The sequence below is a fragment of the Thalassophryne amazonica genome, chromosome 19 (assembly GCF_902500255.1).
Source record: "Thalassophryne amazonica chromosome 19, fThaAma1.1, whole genome shotgun sequence".
Classification (NCBI taxonomy): domain Eukaryota; kingdom Metazoa; phylum Chordata; class Actinopteri; order Batrachoidiformes; family Batrachoididae; genus Thalassophryne; species Thalassophryne amazonica.
This window is the reverse complement of record NC_047121.1, coordinates 21,280,298-21,299,208: the sequence shown is the minus strand read 5'-3', so window position 1 is coordinate 21,299,208 and position 18,911 is coordinate 21,280,298. Positions and strand designations below refer to the sequence as shown.

The 18,911-nt window shown below is 41.1% G+C and overlaps 1 protein-coding gene across 1 annotated transcript in view; it reads left to right on the top strand.

Annotated features, from left to right (window-relative positions):
• The window catches only part of syne2b (spectrin repeat containing, nuclear envelope 2b), a 498,820-nt gene that overhangs the window by 236,001 nt on the left and 243,908 nt on the right, over positions 1-18,911 (top strand). Inside the window, 11 exon segments of the mRNA XM_034159894.1 lie at positions 1,918-2,147; positions 4,024-6,088; positions 6,408-6,742; positions 10,231-10,375; positions 10,681-10,881; positions 12,106-12,365; positions 12,721-12,880; positions 13,834-13,989; positions 15,808-15,948; positions 18,194-18,370; positions 18,724-18,861. Of these exon segments, the coding sequence (XP_034015785.1) occupies positions 1,918-2,147; positions 4,024-6,088; positions 6,408-6,742; positions 10,231-10,375; positions 10,681-10,881; positions 12,106-12,365; positions 12,721-12,880; positions 13,834-13,989; positions 15,808-15,948; positions 18,194-18,370; positions 18,724-18,861 (4,008 nt within the window).

Here is an 18,911-nt window from a genome sequence, read left to right as displayed (position 1 = left end):
AGTTTAAAAGCAGGAAATTAGAGGTCATCCATGTCTTTATGTCTGTAAGACAATCCTGCAGTTTAGCTAATTGGTGTGTGTCCTCTGGCTTCATGGATAGATAAAGCTGGGTGTCATCTGTGTAACAATGAAAATTTAAGCAATACCGTCTAATAATACTGCCTAAGGGAAGCATGTATAAAGTGAATACAATTGGTCCTAGCATAGAACCTTGTGGAACTCCATAATTAACTTTAGTCTGTGAAGAAGATTCCCCATTTACATGAACAAATTGTAATCTATTAGACAAATATGTCAAATATGACAAAAATTAGTGACAGAACTTGATAGACTCTGTAATAAGTACTAACACCCTGCAGCCCACAGGCCGGGGCCTGTATCTGGATGATATAATAATACAATAACATGCTTTTGGAGGGTGGTATGCATTTTCAGAGGCTCGACGTCCATGCCCAGTCGCCCAAAATGACCGATATTCACCCTCCTCTAACTTGGGCGAATATCGGTCATTTTGGGCGACTGGGCATGGACGGGGGACTCAGAAAATGCATACTGCACAACAACTGCATGTTATTTGCATTATTATCACTTACTGAGATACACAACAGGTGGAATCACATTAATATTTAATGTCATTTCAAAATGCAAAACACCCAGCAAATGCGTACATAAAAAGTTGGGTCACTTTAACTTTTGTCATGTAGGCTGGTACCGCGCTGCTCTCCAAATTCGGTAGGGCGTCCTCATCAAGCTGGCTGCTTTGGCATCATCTGGAATATCCATATTGGGACCAACACACACTTCTCGCTTTTCATGTTATTATCTGCGGACAGTTCTTGGGTTGCGCATGCTATGATGTCATCACTTTATGCACAGTGGGTGGATATTGGGATACCCGCCCGCTACCCAATACTCGCCCGCTAGTGCGGGCAGGTATCGACAGGTAGCGTAAATGTAAATTCTTGCTACCAGCCCAGCAAAGCCTCAGTAATTGATAATAATAATACAATAACATGCTTTTGGACGGCGGTATGCATCTTCAGAGGCCCGACATTCATGCCCAGTCGACCCCAGAAACATTTGCGCTGTTCATTGTCGTACTATCCATAAGAAAATCATCCAAAATATCCATATTGGGACCAACACACACACTTCTCGCCTTTCTATGTTTTCCTCTGCGGACCGTTCTTGGGCTGTGAGCGCTATGACGTCATTTGTTTATGCACAACGGGCGGGTATAGCCAGATAGCATCGATGTAAATCTACGATACCGGCCTAGCAACGCCTCGGTAAAGTGATAATAATAATACAATAACATGCTTTTGGAGGGCGGTATGCATTTGGCAAGTCGCCCAAAATGACCAATATTCGCTGAGTTAGACGAGGACCAACACACACTTCTCGACTTTTCATGTTATCATCTGTGGACAGTTCTTGAACTGCACATGCTATGACATCTTCACTTTATGCACAGCGGGCAGGTATCGACAGGTAGCGTAAGTGTAAATCTTTGCTACCAGCCTAGCAACACCTCGGTAAAGTGATAATAATGTGGCATAGAGGAGAGTCTATGACTCCCTGTGGCCAGGATTCCAATCCATCACATTACTTCCCAGTCAAAAGGGTGGTACCCATTTATAGGTAGATGGACTGGGGCAATGTCTATGAAGTGTTTTGTCCAAGCACACAGGGAGCATGAAGCATGGATCTGAAACCCCAGTCTACCTTTCGATAGTCAAACTTGTAATCCACAATTATCTGCTCTGCACAGAATCTTTGGTTTCAGTGAAAAAATATACACCATCTTGGCCTTATGATGATGATATACTAAAACCATGTCAAGTAATGTTACAGTTGAACTGTGAATACAAACTTTTCTTAATTCTTTGTGTCTGCATTTGTGGATGCTGGTTACAGGAGTGCCACAAGGCTGCCCAGCTGCAGGTGTCGATGACAAGTGACAGCACTGATAATGCAGACCCTGTGGAGCATTTGAAGGAACAATGGAGCATTGTTGATCAAGATGCTGTTGCTGTTATCCACAGTAAAGAGACCCAGTTACAGCTGGTGACTGATTATGGCAGACAGATGCAAGAAGCCAGGAGTACCCTGGCAAGACTGAGATCAGAACTCAACACCATCAAAATGTAAGTACACAGTTTGTGTAGAATTTCCAAACTACACTGTATGCTGTATTACTGAATATTCATTTACTGTGGCCAGCCATTATATATTATATTATATGTTATAACACAAGAATAACACACAAATCCAAATGTATTGTAAAAAGCATTCACAAATGCATGCTTATATTGTACATTAATGCCACTACTTCTCCCACATACTCATAATAAATTTAGTAAAAACATTACCTGTGACAATGCGTTCCACAGATAAATAGTTTTGGATTGTAGGATTTGCTGTGAGTTTTCAAGCACATTCTTCCCCTATTTCCACAAATTGGTAGCAAACAAAATTAAGGTCCAGGTTCTTCTTTAGTTTGCAGTACAAACGAGTAAGGTTCATTACTCTTAATTGACAGAAAAAAAATAAAATAAATCATTTATTATATATATATATATATATATATATATATATATATATAAAACTTCAACACAGACCTGGAAATTTTTGTATTTTTGTATTTATGTATTTTTGTTTGTTTTTCATTCAAACTTTTTTTTATTGGTGCTTCTTTGCTTTCAGATCACATTTTTTTTTTGTTTGTTTGTTTCAGGTCAGTGTCAAGATTATATTCACACTGAAAAAATTACCTTCACTTTTTATTTTTTATTTATTTTAATATATTGTCATATTTTTAGATGTGTAAAATCAAAACTTGAAATTTCAGTTTGATTTTTAAATTTATATATATATATATATATATATAGAGAGAGAGAGAGAGAGAGAGAGAGAGAGAGAGAGAGAGCACAAGTCACTCATTTAATTCTATCTAAAAACTTAAACAATTTGAAGAAAGAAAAGCAATTATGATGCTTTGTCACCTATAACACAACAGCAAAAGGGCCTATCACACCCTGACAAATAGCCAGCATATGCCAACTTATAAAAAAAAAAAATTAGCAAATACTCTGGCTATGTCGAATAAGGTATGCAGCTGTTACACCATTACGATTTAGCTAGCATTTGCTGACACATTAAAAATGCTGTCAATACATCATTATATGGTGGCTGACACATTCAGTGAGTTCTGAGATCATCGTCTACATACATCAGTATGCATTGTAGATAAGTTTGATAAAAGTTACACATAAGTTCAAAGCAAGTTACTCATAGGTTAGAAATAAGTTTTGGGTACGTGAGACATTATCTTGACATATTTCGACTTATGAGTAACTTACAAGTAACGTGTGTCAACAATAGCATAACTTACCAGGACATGTCAGCCATACATCGGCATGTGTTGAAAACATTGTGCCTGCACAAAATTTTTCAATGCATATGCAGGATAAATAAAGGTGTGGCAGGGCCATAAGGTAAATTCCTTATACTAGCATGATTGCAATGGTATGAGTGGAGTTTAGTTATACAGATGGTAGTAAAATACAAACTTTGTATATCATGATGTATATCTAAGGACCCCTTCACACATAACACGAAAGACGCAGAAACCGGAAGAAAATTTGCGAACCAAAAACAAAATGGTGAACCACTAGACATTCCACCTGCTGTTGGGAAGGACGCAAGATCAGACAGGCATGCATGATACCGTGGCAATGGTTTGGTGCGCGCTTCTGTTCGCGCACACGAACACAGTGCAAGCACGTGGAAAGTCATGATGCCGTGAGCCTGCACGTGTACTGCATGTTGCATGCAATTCCTCCTTCATGCATTAGTTGGCATAAATAGTGTTATGTGTGAAGGGGCCCTTAATCATGTCAAGATCAAAACTATGGTCAAGACCAAGTCAAGATTAAATGGTAGATTCAAATATGAAAAATTCTATTCTTAAAGCTGCCTTGTACAATCTGTTCTTACAGTTTAGTATGATCTCTCCTTCAGTTCCCCAGAGGAAAGCAGCTCCCAGGAGGCAGAACGTCTTGGCTCCTTACAAAGAGGTGTGAAGGGAAACCGAACAATACTTGGGGAGTTGCACCTGACCAATGCCAAGTTATGTCCCCATCTCAGCCGGCCTGAGCAAGCAAGAGTACAGCTGGAGGAGAAGAACCTCCAGGAGCAGTGGAGGGCTCTAGAAAGAGCTGTGGATAGAACCTTGCATCACACAAATATCTATTCACAAGAAATCAACAGCCTTGTTTTGGACATGGCAGACCTTCAAAAACACTTAGAGATGATTGGAAAAGATCTTGAAGCTATCGCTTCTGGTGATCAGTGGAACTGCACAAAGGAAAAGCAGCTGATGTTAGCTAATGCAGAAGTCAAAGCTGCACAGAAAATGTATCTTCATTTACAGCAACTGTCTGAGGGGCTTCCCCTCAACTTGTGTTGGGAGAAGGAAACAGAACAGATTCAACAAGGATTGGAAAAGATCAAAAACACACTTTGTCACACAGACAAGCTCATGTCCTCCCAATCTTGGAGCAGTAGCAATCCTATGATGGAGAAAATTATTCGGGTGATGAGGGATGGGTTTGCCTGGGCTAAGCAGACAGAGAAGGATATTGAGGGCAGGAGGAAAAGACTTGCTCTTCTCCCTGAGGAGGCACATCGGCAGCTCAGAGAATTGAAGAAGCTGCAGTTTGAGGTGGTGGCCAAGCAAGGCCAACTGGGGATATTGGTAGAGGAACTGACTGAGCTACTTCCACAGTTAGAACAGGGTGAAGATGTGCCAATTGTGTGCACCTGTCTACAGTCCCTTAAAGATCTCTCCAAGTCCACCACTGATGAGCTGAACAAGGCTATACATGAGGTAGAGTCAGGGTTGCAGATTAGAGAAAAACTATCAGAGCAGACAGCTGATCTTGATGCCTGGGTTGTTGCCCATCTTCATAGAGAAGCCACCCGGAGTGATGAGAGTGAAGAGAACAGCACCGTTGCCCTTGATCTTCGAGCTCGTCAATTCCAGGACACACTAGTTGAAGCTGAGAAACAGGCTGCTCTTTGTGAGGCTCTTTTATTGAAGAGTAAAGCTATTGCCCCTGAGCTCAGCAAAACAGAGAACTGCCAACTTTTTGACAAGCTTACCAACCTCGAAGAGGACATCAGATGCATTAGCAGCTTTGAGAAGACAAATGAAAAGCAGCTCGATGAAAACATCCAGACTGTAAATTCAAGCAAGCAAAATTTGGCACGGATTGAAAATAGCTTGAGACAGATTTTAGTAGATCTGAACAGATACAGATTCCCCATCACAAGAGAATTGCTACAACCTTTGGAACATTTCAGACATATCATTTTGAAGCATAAGATCCAGATTGATCATCTAGTACCCTATATTCCTCAGCAAAAGGCAAAGGAACTGCACTCTATCATTTCTGAATTTCAAAAGACAATGATTACTCTCAATATGAAAGCCAAAGATCATGAGCAATACCTAAAGATGAGGCAACATGTGGAAGACCTCAGGAAAAACATTCAGAAGGCAGTTAATCAAACCAAAGAAGACAGCAAGGGACTGGCAGAGAAATATGAGATCTGCCAAGCCCTCCTTGTCCAGTTTCCTCTCATAAAAGAAATGTGCAAACAGGTAGATTACAACCTACAGATAATCTCTAAAGACCTGTACCCCTCACAGCTTACAGCAGAGCAAAAAAGACTTAAACAGAATGAGGAGCATCTTAACACCTGGGAGTTAGCACTTCACAATAACCTTAGCATTATTGAGTGGGGGCTGCTGGAGGAATTGGACCTTGAATCAGAGAAGGCATCGACTCAGGCCTTCCTCAGGAAGACCCAGCAGGAACTCCAGGAACTCCCTTTGTTGGTGCCAGTGGAAAAAGTAATTAACAAGGAATACCAAAGAATTATGGTGTTGAAAACATCCACAGAGTCAAAAATGAAAGCACTGGATGTTCTTGAGCAGAACAAAGGGAAGAGACAAGCTGGTGGATCACAGGACCTGATGGAGTTGAAGAACACAATCCTAAGTGAATGTGACTCACAAATGGCAAGTTAAATTTTTCTGCTTAGTTTTTATTTTGCTTTGCCTATTTTATTATTCTAACTTTGTCAGATGATCATCATATGCTATACATTACATATGCATAGCATTTTTTTATTTACCATGCTGTCTAAACAACTTATTTGGAAGAGAAAAATATAGGGAAATGCCAAAATTGATCATGTACTGAAATTATTTGTGCCAGTTGTGTGTGTGTATGTGTATATATATATATATATATATATATATATATATATATATATATATATATATATATATATATATATATACAAATAGGTAACAATTCTTGTTCATTATAATTTAGGAGAACCTGTGCCAGGCCAGAGAGTCTTTGAGAAGATACATCTATGCGCTTAAATGTGCAGTCCATTTCGTGAAGGACACTGAGGCCACTCTCCTGCCCCTGCAAGGATCTGCTGGATTCTGCTCTGAATGGTTACAGAAAACCCAAGAGGTCTTGGCCTCACTGGAACAGCAGTTCCAGAGTCATGTGGACCACCTAAAAAGCTTGGTTCCTCAGCATCCTTGTCTGTCTCCCCAAGAGGTGGAGAAGCTCCACAGCAATGTTCTAAGCCAAGTACTGGCAAGGATGTCATCTGTCCAGGCAAAGGGCCAAATCCAAATGGAATCTCTCAGCAGGTGAAATGATTTGTAATTCATTTGATTCTTACAGTATGGTTCATACAAAAGGCATGTCTAACAGTCTTGCTTAACATTGATTCAAGGTCAGTATCTCCAAATAAATCAATCAAATCAAGTTTATTTTACTATATGAAAAGAAAATAGAAATTATGAACACAGAAACAAACTGCGCAGAGACGCAACACTGTACTAAAAATAGAACCAAGTTAAATTGAATTGTTTCAATTAATAACATCTAAATGAATTAAGTTACTTGAAATTAAGTTAATGAATTAGATTAATGCATGTGTTAATCTAACTTATTAACTTACTTCCAGTGAATGACATGGAAAACTTGCAGGGCAGGGGCTCTCCAGTAACAGGGTTGGTGAACCCTGCTGTACTTTAAATATATATTTCATATTCTCCTAGCAGAGGGGTGCTTGGAGAAAATTGAATCAGCTCTTACCTATCAGGATATGAATCCTTTGTAGAAATGTCATGATGATATGTGAAAAACTGTTGGTTCCAGGTTGTTCACAAACAGACAAACAAACAGGGGTGAAAACATTACCTCCGCCCAACTTTGTTCGCAGAGGTAAAAATGAGAGTGACTGAGCTGGTTTCGAATGAGATATAATACAACATGTGCACCAAATGGGCTTTTCAATATTGAATTTGAATGTCAACAATCAGAGCTGGGTCAGACTTTTTCAGTTGATAAAGGACACCGTCCTGCATTACACTCTCAAATATGACATAAATTTGACAGAGTTATGAATCTGTGAAAATTCATTGAACCTTAAAGGTAGGGATTTTTCCAATTTTCCAAGTCTTTTCCTGACATGTGAATTGAATTAGTTCTTGCCTAACAACATATGAATCTTCAGTAAAAAAAAAAAAAAAAAAAAATACGATATATGAAATTGGAGGACTATCGGTCGGCCTCGAAGAGATTCTGGCAAACCGTCCGACGCCTCAGTAGGCGGAAGCAGTTCTCTACCAGCACTGTTTACGGTGCAGGTGGGGAGCTGGTGACCCTGAGTGGGGATGTTGTCGGGCGGTGGAAGGTGTACTTCGAGGATCTCCTCAATCCCATCGTCACGTCTTCCGAAGAGGAAGCAGAGACTGGGGACTCAGAGGCAGACTCATCCATTACCCAGGCCGAAGTCACCGAGGTGGTTAGAAAGCTCCTCAGTGGCAAGGCTCCTGGGGTGGATGAAATCCGTCCTGAGTACCTTAAGTCTCTGGATGTTGTGGGACTGTCTTGGCTGACACGCCTCTGCAACATCGCGTGGAGATCAGGGACAGTGCCTCTGGATTGGCAGACCGGGGTGGTGGTCCCTCTGTTTAAGAAGGGGTGACCGGCGGGTGTGTTCCAACTATAGGGGGATCACACTCCTCAGCCTCCCCGGTAAGGTCTATTCCAGAGTACTGGAGAGGAGAATTCAACCAATGGTCAAACCTCGGATTCAGGAGGAGCAGTGTGGTTTTCATCCTGGTCGCGGCACACTGGACCAGCTCTACACGCTCCATCGGGTGCTCGAGGGTTCATGGGAGTTCGCCCAACCAGTCCACATGTGTTTTGTGGATCTGGAGAAGGCGTTCGACCATGTCCCTCGGGGCACCCTGTGGGGAGTGCTCCGGAAGTACGGGGTCCGGGGTCCTTTGCTAAGGGCTATCTGGTCCCTGTACGACCGCAGCAGGAGGTTGGTTCGCATTGCCGGTAGTAAGTCAAACCTGTTTCCAGTGCACGTTGGCCTCCGCCAGGGCTGCCCTTTGTCACCGGTTCTGTTCATTATTTTTATGGACAGAATTTCTAGGCACAGCCAGGGTGTAGAGGAGGTCTGGTTTGGGAACCACAGAATCTCGTCTCTGCTGTTTGCGGACGATGTGGTTCAGTTGGCTTCGTCAAATCAGGACCTTCAGCGTGCACTGGGGCCGTTTGCAGCCAAGTGTGAAGCGTCCGGGATGAAGATCGGCGCCTCCAAATCCGAGGCCATGGTTCTCGACCAGAAAAAGGTGCTTTGCCCTCTTCAGGTCGGTGGAGTGTCCTTGCCTCAAGTGGAGGCGTTTAAGTATCTTGGGGTCTTGTTCACGAGTGAGGGACGGATGGAGCGTGAGATCGATAGATGGATCGGTGCAGCATCTGCAGTGATGCGGTCGCTATATCGGACCGTCGTGGTGAAGAGAGAGCTGAGTAGGGGGGCAAAGCTCTCGATTTACCGATCGATCTACGTTCCGATCCTCACCTATGGTCATGAGATTTGGCTCATGACCAAAAGAACGAGATCGCGGGTACAAGCGGCCGAGATGAGTTTCCTCCGCAGGGTGGCTGGCCGCTCCCTTAGAGATAGGGTGAGGAGCTCGGTCACTCGGGAGGAGCTCGTAGTCGAGCCACTGCTCCTCCACGTCGAAAGGAGTCAGTTGAGGTGGATCGGGCATCTTTTCCGGATGCCCCCTGGACGCCTCGCTGGAGAGGTGTTCCGGGCACGTCCCATTGGGAGGAGGCCCCGGGGAAGACCCAGGACACGCTGGAGGGACTGCATCTCTCGGCTGGCGTGGGAACGCCTTAGGATTCCCCTGGAGGAGCTGGGGGAGGTGTGTGTGGATCGGGAGGTCTGGGCGGCTTTGCTTGAGCTGCTGCCCCCGCGACCCGACTCCGGATAAAGCGGAAGAAAATGGATGGATGGATGGATGAAAAATTGTGGGCTTCAGGCTGTTCACAAACGGACAAACTAACAGGGGTGAAAACATAACCTCCTCCAACTTCATTGGCAGAAGTAATGAGTCCAGTTAACCTGACTCAACCGACTTGGACGCTACGACTGAGAATCTTCTCAGAAGAGATAACTAAACCATTCCCTGTAGACAAAGGCACCTAAGAACCTGGTTTCCATAACCTTCCCCAATACCCGGTTTATGCAAGCATTGAACAATATAGAAGCCTGAACAAATAATCAAGAGGAAGGTTGTATTAAATTTGTTCATCAGTGAAGATCTTGATGTGGATGGTGGATCTTTTATTCACACTTCCTAATGTATGAGATCAGCCCATTCTTGATCAATCAAATTCTCAAGAAAATGGTACTTTCTTTGCTTGGCTGACCAGCTAGCTGTTAGCTGGAATATTGAAAAAGGTCAAAGGTAATCTCCACAAAATTTGTTGACATGATAGATTCTATCAAGAGGATGCACCCACAAAATATTGATGTTGATCAGACTCAGAATGTAGGCTATAGATTATTTTTATTTATCAGAGAAAATTTGGGTAATTTTTTGATAACACCTTAAATGTCTTAAATGTCTGTTTGTTATACATATTCTGTCAACCAACAAAAAAAAATGCAGTTTCACTTCTGACAGTATAATTTTAAAACAATATTGCTGTTAATCCCAATCCAAAATCTGGAGATGCCCCAACCTTAGCAAATGTATACCCTGCCTGATTGCTTTTGTAGTTCAAGTTGTTCTTGTTATTGATAGATTTCAATTTTGTCTTTTAGGTGTACAGAACAACACAGAAAACACAACAAGTGTCAAAATGAAATCAGCCAGAGTGTGAATATTGCAGAGAAAAACCTTTCCCAGATCATCAATCAGAAGATCACTTGTCTTGCTGACTGCACTGACCAGCAAACTGCACTCAGAGTACGTGTGATATTGCAAATTTACCCATATTTATCCATAGTTTTCATCTTAATAATATGATATCTCCATCACTCTCTAAGTAAAAGCTTGTTGGAGACACTGGGGCAACACACACATACGCACACACACTCATCTTCGGCCGCTTATCCAAGATCAGGTGGCGGGGGGCTGGAACCTAACCAAGCAATCATAGGGAATGAGGCAGGGTACACATATTTCTCACATTTCTCTGTGTAAGATAAACCCTGCTTATATTTCAGTTACAGCAACTGGCGGTAAATGACGCTGTTGGCTCTGCTTTACAGTCTTTGTCTGAAGAACTGGAGTCACTGCAGAAGCGTGTGGAGGAGTTAGAGGAATGGTGCCCAGAGCAGAGCTGCAGAGGAGGCAGGGAGGCCACTGTCTATGCCTTGTGGAAACAAGTATCAAGACTATGTCACCATACACAGGAGCTGATAACTCATAATGAACAGAAAATTGCAGAATGGAAAGATATCACCACTAGTGTAAGTGAACATGAATGCAATTACAATATTATTTGTTTATTATGAAACACATTTATGTGTTGTTTAAAATATAACTGTTAGATAATATCTGTGCTAAGTCATTTTATATTAGTTATCAAGTGTTTGCTTTTGCTATTTGATTGGAAGTCTCTGGGATCTGGTTTAACATTTAAACAAGAGTTTTTACTTCCATCAATTATGTCTAAGTTTTAGATACACTGAGGGCTCCCCCTATCTGTGAGAGCCAACAACATTAGAAATGTGAGACTAAACTACACCCACTGTAAGTGCCCACATTGTATAAAAAGTGCTGTGTGTATGTATGACCCATTTTCTGGGCCTTTCACAAGATGGACACTGTCTGTGAGGGTCCCGGTCCTGTTTTCATTGTTTTCAATTTCAATTTTCATATAGTGCCAAATCGCAACAGAGTTGCCTCAAGGCGCTTCACACAAGTAAGGTCTAACCTTACTAACCCCCAGAGCAGCATGGTAAGGAAAAACTCTCTCTGAGGAAGAAACCTCAAGCAGACCAGACTCAGTGGGGTGACCCTCTGCTTGGGCCATGCTACAAACGTAAATTACAGAACAATTCACAAAACGAATATACAGGAAATGCTGTCAGTGCACAGGACAGAAGGGTCTCCAGCACAACTACCACACCCATCTTTGGATGGAGCTGCACCTTTGACAGAGATAAGAAAACCCCACAGAATCAGGCATCAGAAAGACAAGAAATGCAGTATAATTTGTCAGCACTAAACAACAAGAAAAACAGGAAAGGCTAAAGTGATCGCCGGCCACTAGCCCTAAGCTTCACTAAAAGACCCAGACTTTAGGTAAAGTTAAGGCTGTGGCACACTCCGGTACCTAATAAAATGAATTAAAAGAGTAAAAAGCGTAGAACTATACTATGCCAGTATGCTAGCCATACAAAAGGGAAAATAATTGTGTCTTATAAGTTTAAGTCTTATAAGTCTTATAATTGTGACCTTTAATAGAGCCAAAATGAGGAATGCAATGGTTTAGTTCTTGGTAAGGGGCAGTAAATTACATAAAGAGACGAGAAAAATGACATAACCCTGAAGAGACAGTACACAGTATTATGTACCTTGTCTTCTGCACTATGTCACAAGATTGCTTTGGAATATTGCAGTATAGAAAACCCAGAAAATCAATGGAAGAATTTACCCAGGGATGAATTATGTACGGTTTGTCATCACAGGTGAAGAAGGCTTCTGATATCCTGGAGCAGGTGGAGGTGGAGCTTCCTGTTGGCTCACAACTAAAGGCCTCAACTGAGGAGCTTCAAGACCTGGTGCAAGCCTGTGAACAGTACCAGGACACACTGGACTGTGAGCATCGGGCCTTGTCTGCACTGGAACTACGCACTGCCAGGTTACTCTGTGTCCCCGCCCATCTGGAACAGGCTCCTCCCACCCCATTCTGTCAGCAGCTGCAAGCCATGCAGGGCCGATATAACAGGTATTTTTTTGTTTGGTTTTGTTTTGCTTCTGAACAAGTCTTGTGTGTTTTTCCTGAATTCCTCTGATGAATACTGAAATAGAATGCTGTGATTTCTAGAAACACTTTAAACTAGAGATATTTCTGTTGTGAGGCTTAGGTATATCAGTCTGGCACCTTTACGATCTTTTGTTAAAATGTGCATATGTACATATACACAGTTTGAGTGTATGATAACAATTTTGTTTCACATGTTGACATGATATATATATATATATATATATATATATATATATATATATATATATATATATATATATATATATATATATATATAAATCACTCTATAAGGTGTTGAATTTGTGTGTATTTTCAGTTTAAAGGAGAGAAGCACAGAGAGTTTGAAGGAGTCCAGGCTGGAGTTAAAGGACAGAGAAAAGGTCTGTGAGAAGCTGCAGGGTGTCCATGTTTGGGTGGAAGCAGCCAACAGCCATTTGTCAGAGATGGAGCAGAGCAGCAGCACACAGCAGCTCCAGGTGAGCTACTGTCCAAGGGTTGCCTGTGCAAAGGAGGCATGGTCGACTGTTATCAGAGACATGGGGAGCTCGGAGTAGAACCGCTGCTCCTTCATGTTGAAAGGAGGCAGTTGAGGTGCTTTGGTGATCTGGTAAAGATGCCCCCTAGGTGCCTCTCTAGGGAGGTGCTCCAGACACATCCATCTGGGAGGAGACCCTGGGGAAGACCCAGGACTAGGTGGAGAGATTATACTGTATCTCCACACTGGCCTGGGAACGCCTCGGGATCCCCCAGTCAGAGGTGGTTAATGTGTCCAGGGAAAGGGAAGTTTGGGGTCCCCTGCTAGAGCTGTTGCCCCCACGACCCAACCCCAGATAAGCGGTTGAAGATGATGATGATTATTATGATGACCTCATGATCAGGGAAAAGCCTCAAAAGTTGTCATTGTTTACCACTTCAGTTTACTTAGGTTGAGGTCTAAAAATCTGAAAGTCACAAGAATGTTCTTCACAAAAATAGAAATACTTCTATATGTACTCTGACACAAGTTGATCCCTTACCTGGACACAAATGGTTTCATCATGCTCACTGTCCCTCCTGATTCATCTGAGCTTCAAATACAGGTGATCTCCTCTGGGTTATTTTGCAAATTTCTGGACTGGATTTGAAGTTTCATTTTCAGTGGCTTGAGAGTGAATCTCAAGCCAGTCAGTCCATTGTTGGGAATGAAGATTTGAATAGTTCAGATCTGTTTCATGAGAGCAGTACAAGAGAGCTGGCTCCCTGATACACAGAAACACAACTTCAGTAGTTTGTATGCTGAGATTCCTTAGGAAAGGTCAACTGATATAAATGAGTCAATTTAACTGATGGTGTTAGTGTGGTGTGCTATGTGCTTCCCAACACCATAATCATAATTTTTCTCTTTGTTTTGCCATCTGTGTAACTGACAACTACACCTTTCTTTTTGCAGGAAGTCCACAGCCAGCTGTGTAATCAGAAGAATTTAATCCAGCAAATCATGGAGAATCTTAAAATGAAGTACTCCAAACTGTGCACTCCAATCCCAGCTGAGATTGAAGGCCAATTGCAGGAAGTCACACAATTGCTAAAGCAAACTGAGGAAAAGGTATGACAAGAACAGTTTCATTTGCAAGAAATTAGCTGGAAGAATGCAGAATAATTCCATTTTTTACCATTACAAATGGGACAAGCTACAAGTTGGCACGCCTTGGCACACCTCTCACGTGGCCACTGTTGGTGACAAGTACAATAAACCTAATCACACCTAATCAGGCACACCGCTCGACACAGCTCAGCAGAAGTTGGAGCTGGAACTTTGTAAACCCACGAAACTCAGGACAGCACAGGCGCAATCCTCCATGTGAATTGCGAACTCATACAGCTTGAGGTAACTCTTTCTGAGTTCAGAGCTGTGCTAGGCTTACACAGACACACCCCAAGCTGTGAATGAGTATGACTGAGTGCCCTTAAAATGTAAGCATGTTCAAAACTGATACAAGTTTACAAAACCTTCCGTGACTTGTGCTCTGTCACTCCAATCAGCATGCCGAGCACTACCCAGCCATTTATGAGCAGAACATAATGAGTTCAATTTCAACATTGCGTACTCGTAAATTTCTACATGAGTTCCTGGGCTTATTACCAAATATGATCCACTTTGTTTCACCAAAGTGAAGTGGCAATTTGTTAGAATCAAATAATTCCTTAAACTTCTGTAGTTCCCTCTCCATCATGTCCAGAACCTGTCTCAAATGATCCTCACTGCAAAACACAGTCATGTCATCAGCAAATACGATACAACTGACAATCTTACAAAATAAACATATGTCATTGATATATAAAACAAATAGCAAAAGCCCAAGGACAGAGCCCTGGGGCACCCCACAAGTGCACCACATAAACTCAAAATTTCATCCAAGTGAACACACTGATACCTGTTGGACAAATAACTAGCTATCCACTCATGAGCCAATCCCCTGATGCCATACTTCCATAATTTATCCAATAGCAAGGCATGTTGATCTGTAGTATCAAATGCTTTCTGTAGGTTGAAAAAAAAACCCCTACAATCTATTGTTTGTTTTCAATTGCATTTGTGATATGCTCCACAAAATCAATTACCGGCAGTGAAGTAGTACAACTTTTTTTCTAATTCCATATTGCTGCTCATTTAGTATGTGATTTTTTTTATATAAAATCATTCAGCCTCTTAAAGAATCCTTTTTCCAGAATTTTTGAAAATTGAGGTAGCAGTGACATTGGCCTGTAGTTTGAAAAAACATGTTTATCACCAGATTTGAACAGTGGTATCACTTCAACTATTTTGGAGGGACATCAGTTCTATTTTTTTTATCAAGGACACATCTAAATTATTGTAATCAGTTGATTTTTCCCATTTAGTGTATGTACTATGTCGATTATTTCATATTCATCAGTTTCTCTGAAAATAATATTGAATCTGAACGGTTGTGCATTATTGTCCTGATATCCCAAGTACTCGAATTAGAAGGTACAACTGAATTTTCCTTTTATAATTTGGGATGTCAATATGGTCGACTTTATCAACTAAGTTAATGTAAACAACAAAACTTTGCAAGTGATCACTAATGTCACTAATAAGTAATTCACCCGTTAAATTCTCAACAATAACATTTAATATATTGTCAATGAGTGTCAAAGTGTTCGTGGTAATCCTTATGTATTGCCTGTGATCATTCAATACTAAAATGATTTTAAAAGATGATTTTAAATACTACCTTATTTTCTTTCAAGTTGCAGCAAACAACTGAAAAGGAATTGTGTATTTCAGTTGTGTCATTTTCAAGCTAAAAAGTGGTAATATGTATTACTTTTAATTTTTAGACACATCAAACGTGCTGAAATATTTGCACAACACTCTGTATTTACTGGATTGGCTTGTCAGGTGGATGAGGCAGTGGAGCGGAGCGGTCCTGTTCACAGGCTCAGGGCTAAGGTGGCTGAGATCCAAGTTGGCCTGAGATCAGTCAAGACCAGACTGGAACAGAGGAGTCCCACTGTAGCTGAAGCAAAGAGCACCCAGAAGGTGAGCGAGGATATGGATGAGTTGTACCTGTGGAAAAATCTATTTAAAAGAAAAACAATTACAAAAACTCATACTGTAATTGAATCAGTATCTTACAGTAAATATGGTTTCCGAGTAAAGGAGTCTGACACCCCCCTGCAATCCGTCTAATTTTCTCGCTAGACTCCTATGAGTTATAGCGTTACTGAGTAATTACTATGAAGGCGAGAATGGGATATCATTGTTAAATGGTGCAAGAAATAAGGGTGGTGATTACACATTTTAAACATGTATTAGCTTAATTAACACATCAGTATAGGACAACTGTGCCCAGTGAGCATTGCATTGCTCTTGCATAAGGCAGACTAGTGATATTTTTTCTTCATTTTCTATTTGAAAGAAGTCTGGCTGAAACAGGGTTAGTTTAAAGCATGTCACATATGTTTATAGATATTTATAGCAGTAATTTACCAATAATAGAAACTCTGCATTCAGCAGCATAGTGATAAAAATGAAATTCCTTAACAGTGAACACTTCTAAGTCTTTTAATATGTCAAAATTCCCTGCATTATCAGTACAGGGCTTGGACACCAAAAATGTAGATGTTAATCCTTCCCAGACAGTTTGTGTAGATAATAACTCATAAACAATAAATGTTATCATCTTGTAAACCCTGTTGCATCTGCTGAATGTTAATGCACCACATTAACACCACAGCTAACAATTTACGCTAGTAACTGTTGGGACAAACGTGATGTCCCCTCCATGAGCAAATATTGGATGAAATATACATCAGATAGGGAACATTAAAGATCTGATAGAAAGTGTGACTGGGGTTGATAACAAAATTTTTTTATCAGTACTGTAACTTAATGATGCGAACTCAAAACATCTCTGCAGGACATTTTAGAACCTGTGCAACACAATACAAAGCATTGCTGTGGAGTCCATGCCAAAAGGAAGACATCATGGTAAGGCTACTTGGCTTCTCTGCTTGGATTTGTCATAGCAGATCCAAAGTGGATCTGCATGTTGATTTGGCACCAACTTTACGCCAGATTCCCTTATTGGTCCAGCTCTACTTTCCACGGAGTAGGGGTAAGAGTGGTCTTGATGCGAAAACCTTGTGCACTGAAAAAACAGTGCATTTAACCTCTTGGGCACCACCCCTGCTGTAAAGAAAGACATCATATGCTCTACTAAATGGGGCCACAATACCCGTCTTACTGTTTCGAAACAAATATTTTAAATTGTTCCTGTTGAATTGTATTGTATGGTGTTGAAATGTAATAAAACACAAGGATTATGCTGTTTTTTTTTTAAATTCAAGGTTACAGTCAACACAGGGTCTGTACATGCATTAGCTTGTGGACATTACATTGCTTGTGGACATATAGGAGTATTAATGTGGAATTGACTTGAGATCTGACTAACACTGATGGTACCTGATCCTGAGAAGTAGAATGTTTTATTAACTAGATGTGTCCAGATTTACATTTGATGCTTATTTGTCCTTTGTGGGACTTTGTTTTTTGCATGGAATATGGAAATATACATGGAATAAACCATAACAGTATAATTTTTGGGTCATTTGGTTCCAAAAACCCATATGGACGGAGCGTTTGAAAATTTCAAGTAACGCGTGTGTTGTATATGTGCTGTTGACACAGAATACCACTCTGTTGGTTATAATTAGTTCATTGTGGCTATGTCATTCTTTACATGTGATGATTATACTCAACTGATGTTCCTGAAATAAAAACTACATAGATTTTGTTTGTTACAATTGATCATAACATATGTACTGTAATTACTTTTGTTGTCAATTACTCTTAAAAAACAACAGATAGGCTTATTGTTACTATAGAAGTTGAATATAAACTTGGGGTCAGGCAACATTTGGAGCCAAATTTCAAGTCTCTAGGTGCAGTGGTTCTCAAGATATGACATTTTTGCCGATATTTTTGGCGATTTTTGAACCCGATATCTTCACTGGCTCCATCCATATGGGTTTTTGGAACCAAATGACCCAAAATTTATCCTGCTATGGTTTATTCTGTGTATATTTATAGATTTCCATTTTTTTTTAAATAACACCCCTCCCTAATTAAACATGTCATCTGTACTAACCTGTTCTTCTGTTGTTTGTGCGTGTGTGTGTGTGTGTGTGTGTGTGTGTGTGTGTGTGTGTGTGTGTGTGTGTGTGTGTGTGTGTGTGTGTGTGTGTGTGTGTGTGTGTGTGTGTGTGTGTGTGTGCACATGCAGCGGGTGTGGGATGAGCTGGATGTGTGGCACTCGTGTATTGCATGGCTGGAGGTGGAGATACAGGACTTGGACAAGCCAGAGGAGGTGCTGATGCTCACTGAGGGACTGGTGGAGATCCAGCAGCTCCACGCCCACCTGGCCAAACAGGCCGAGCAAAGGACCACTCTTCTCAGCAAGGTTATAAAACCTGCACCTGCCACCAACCCTTATCTTTCAGTCCTACCCTGCAGACACAGACTGATGTAACTTTCTCTAAAACACTCCTCAGCCTGGAGGTTTTCTGATAATTGCATGAAAAAAAAATCAATCATAGTCATTTAGAGAAAAAAACATTCATGAATATCCTTTAAACATATACCTTTAGTGTGTCATCACTGAATGAAAAAAATGTGGTACAAACCCAATTCCTTTCACTTTATATCATTTTCTCTGATTCTCATTCATTTTATATGGAATAGATTTAATGTCATTTTTAATGTCAGGTTTTCATTGTAAGATTTTATTTTTGTTTATATTTGTCTTATGATCAGACAAACACATGGCTTCAGCAGCACCAGGAGATGATTAACAGCTCCAACAGTTGGAAGGTGGAGGCTCAGTCGTGGCTTGCTGCACCCTGCACCTACACGACCGCAAAATGCTTGAGTGACCATGTTCAAGCACTACAGGTTAGACTGCAGCGCTCTGGACTCTACGCGTCAGTGTTGTACTTCAGCAC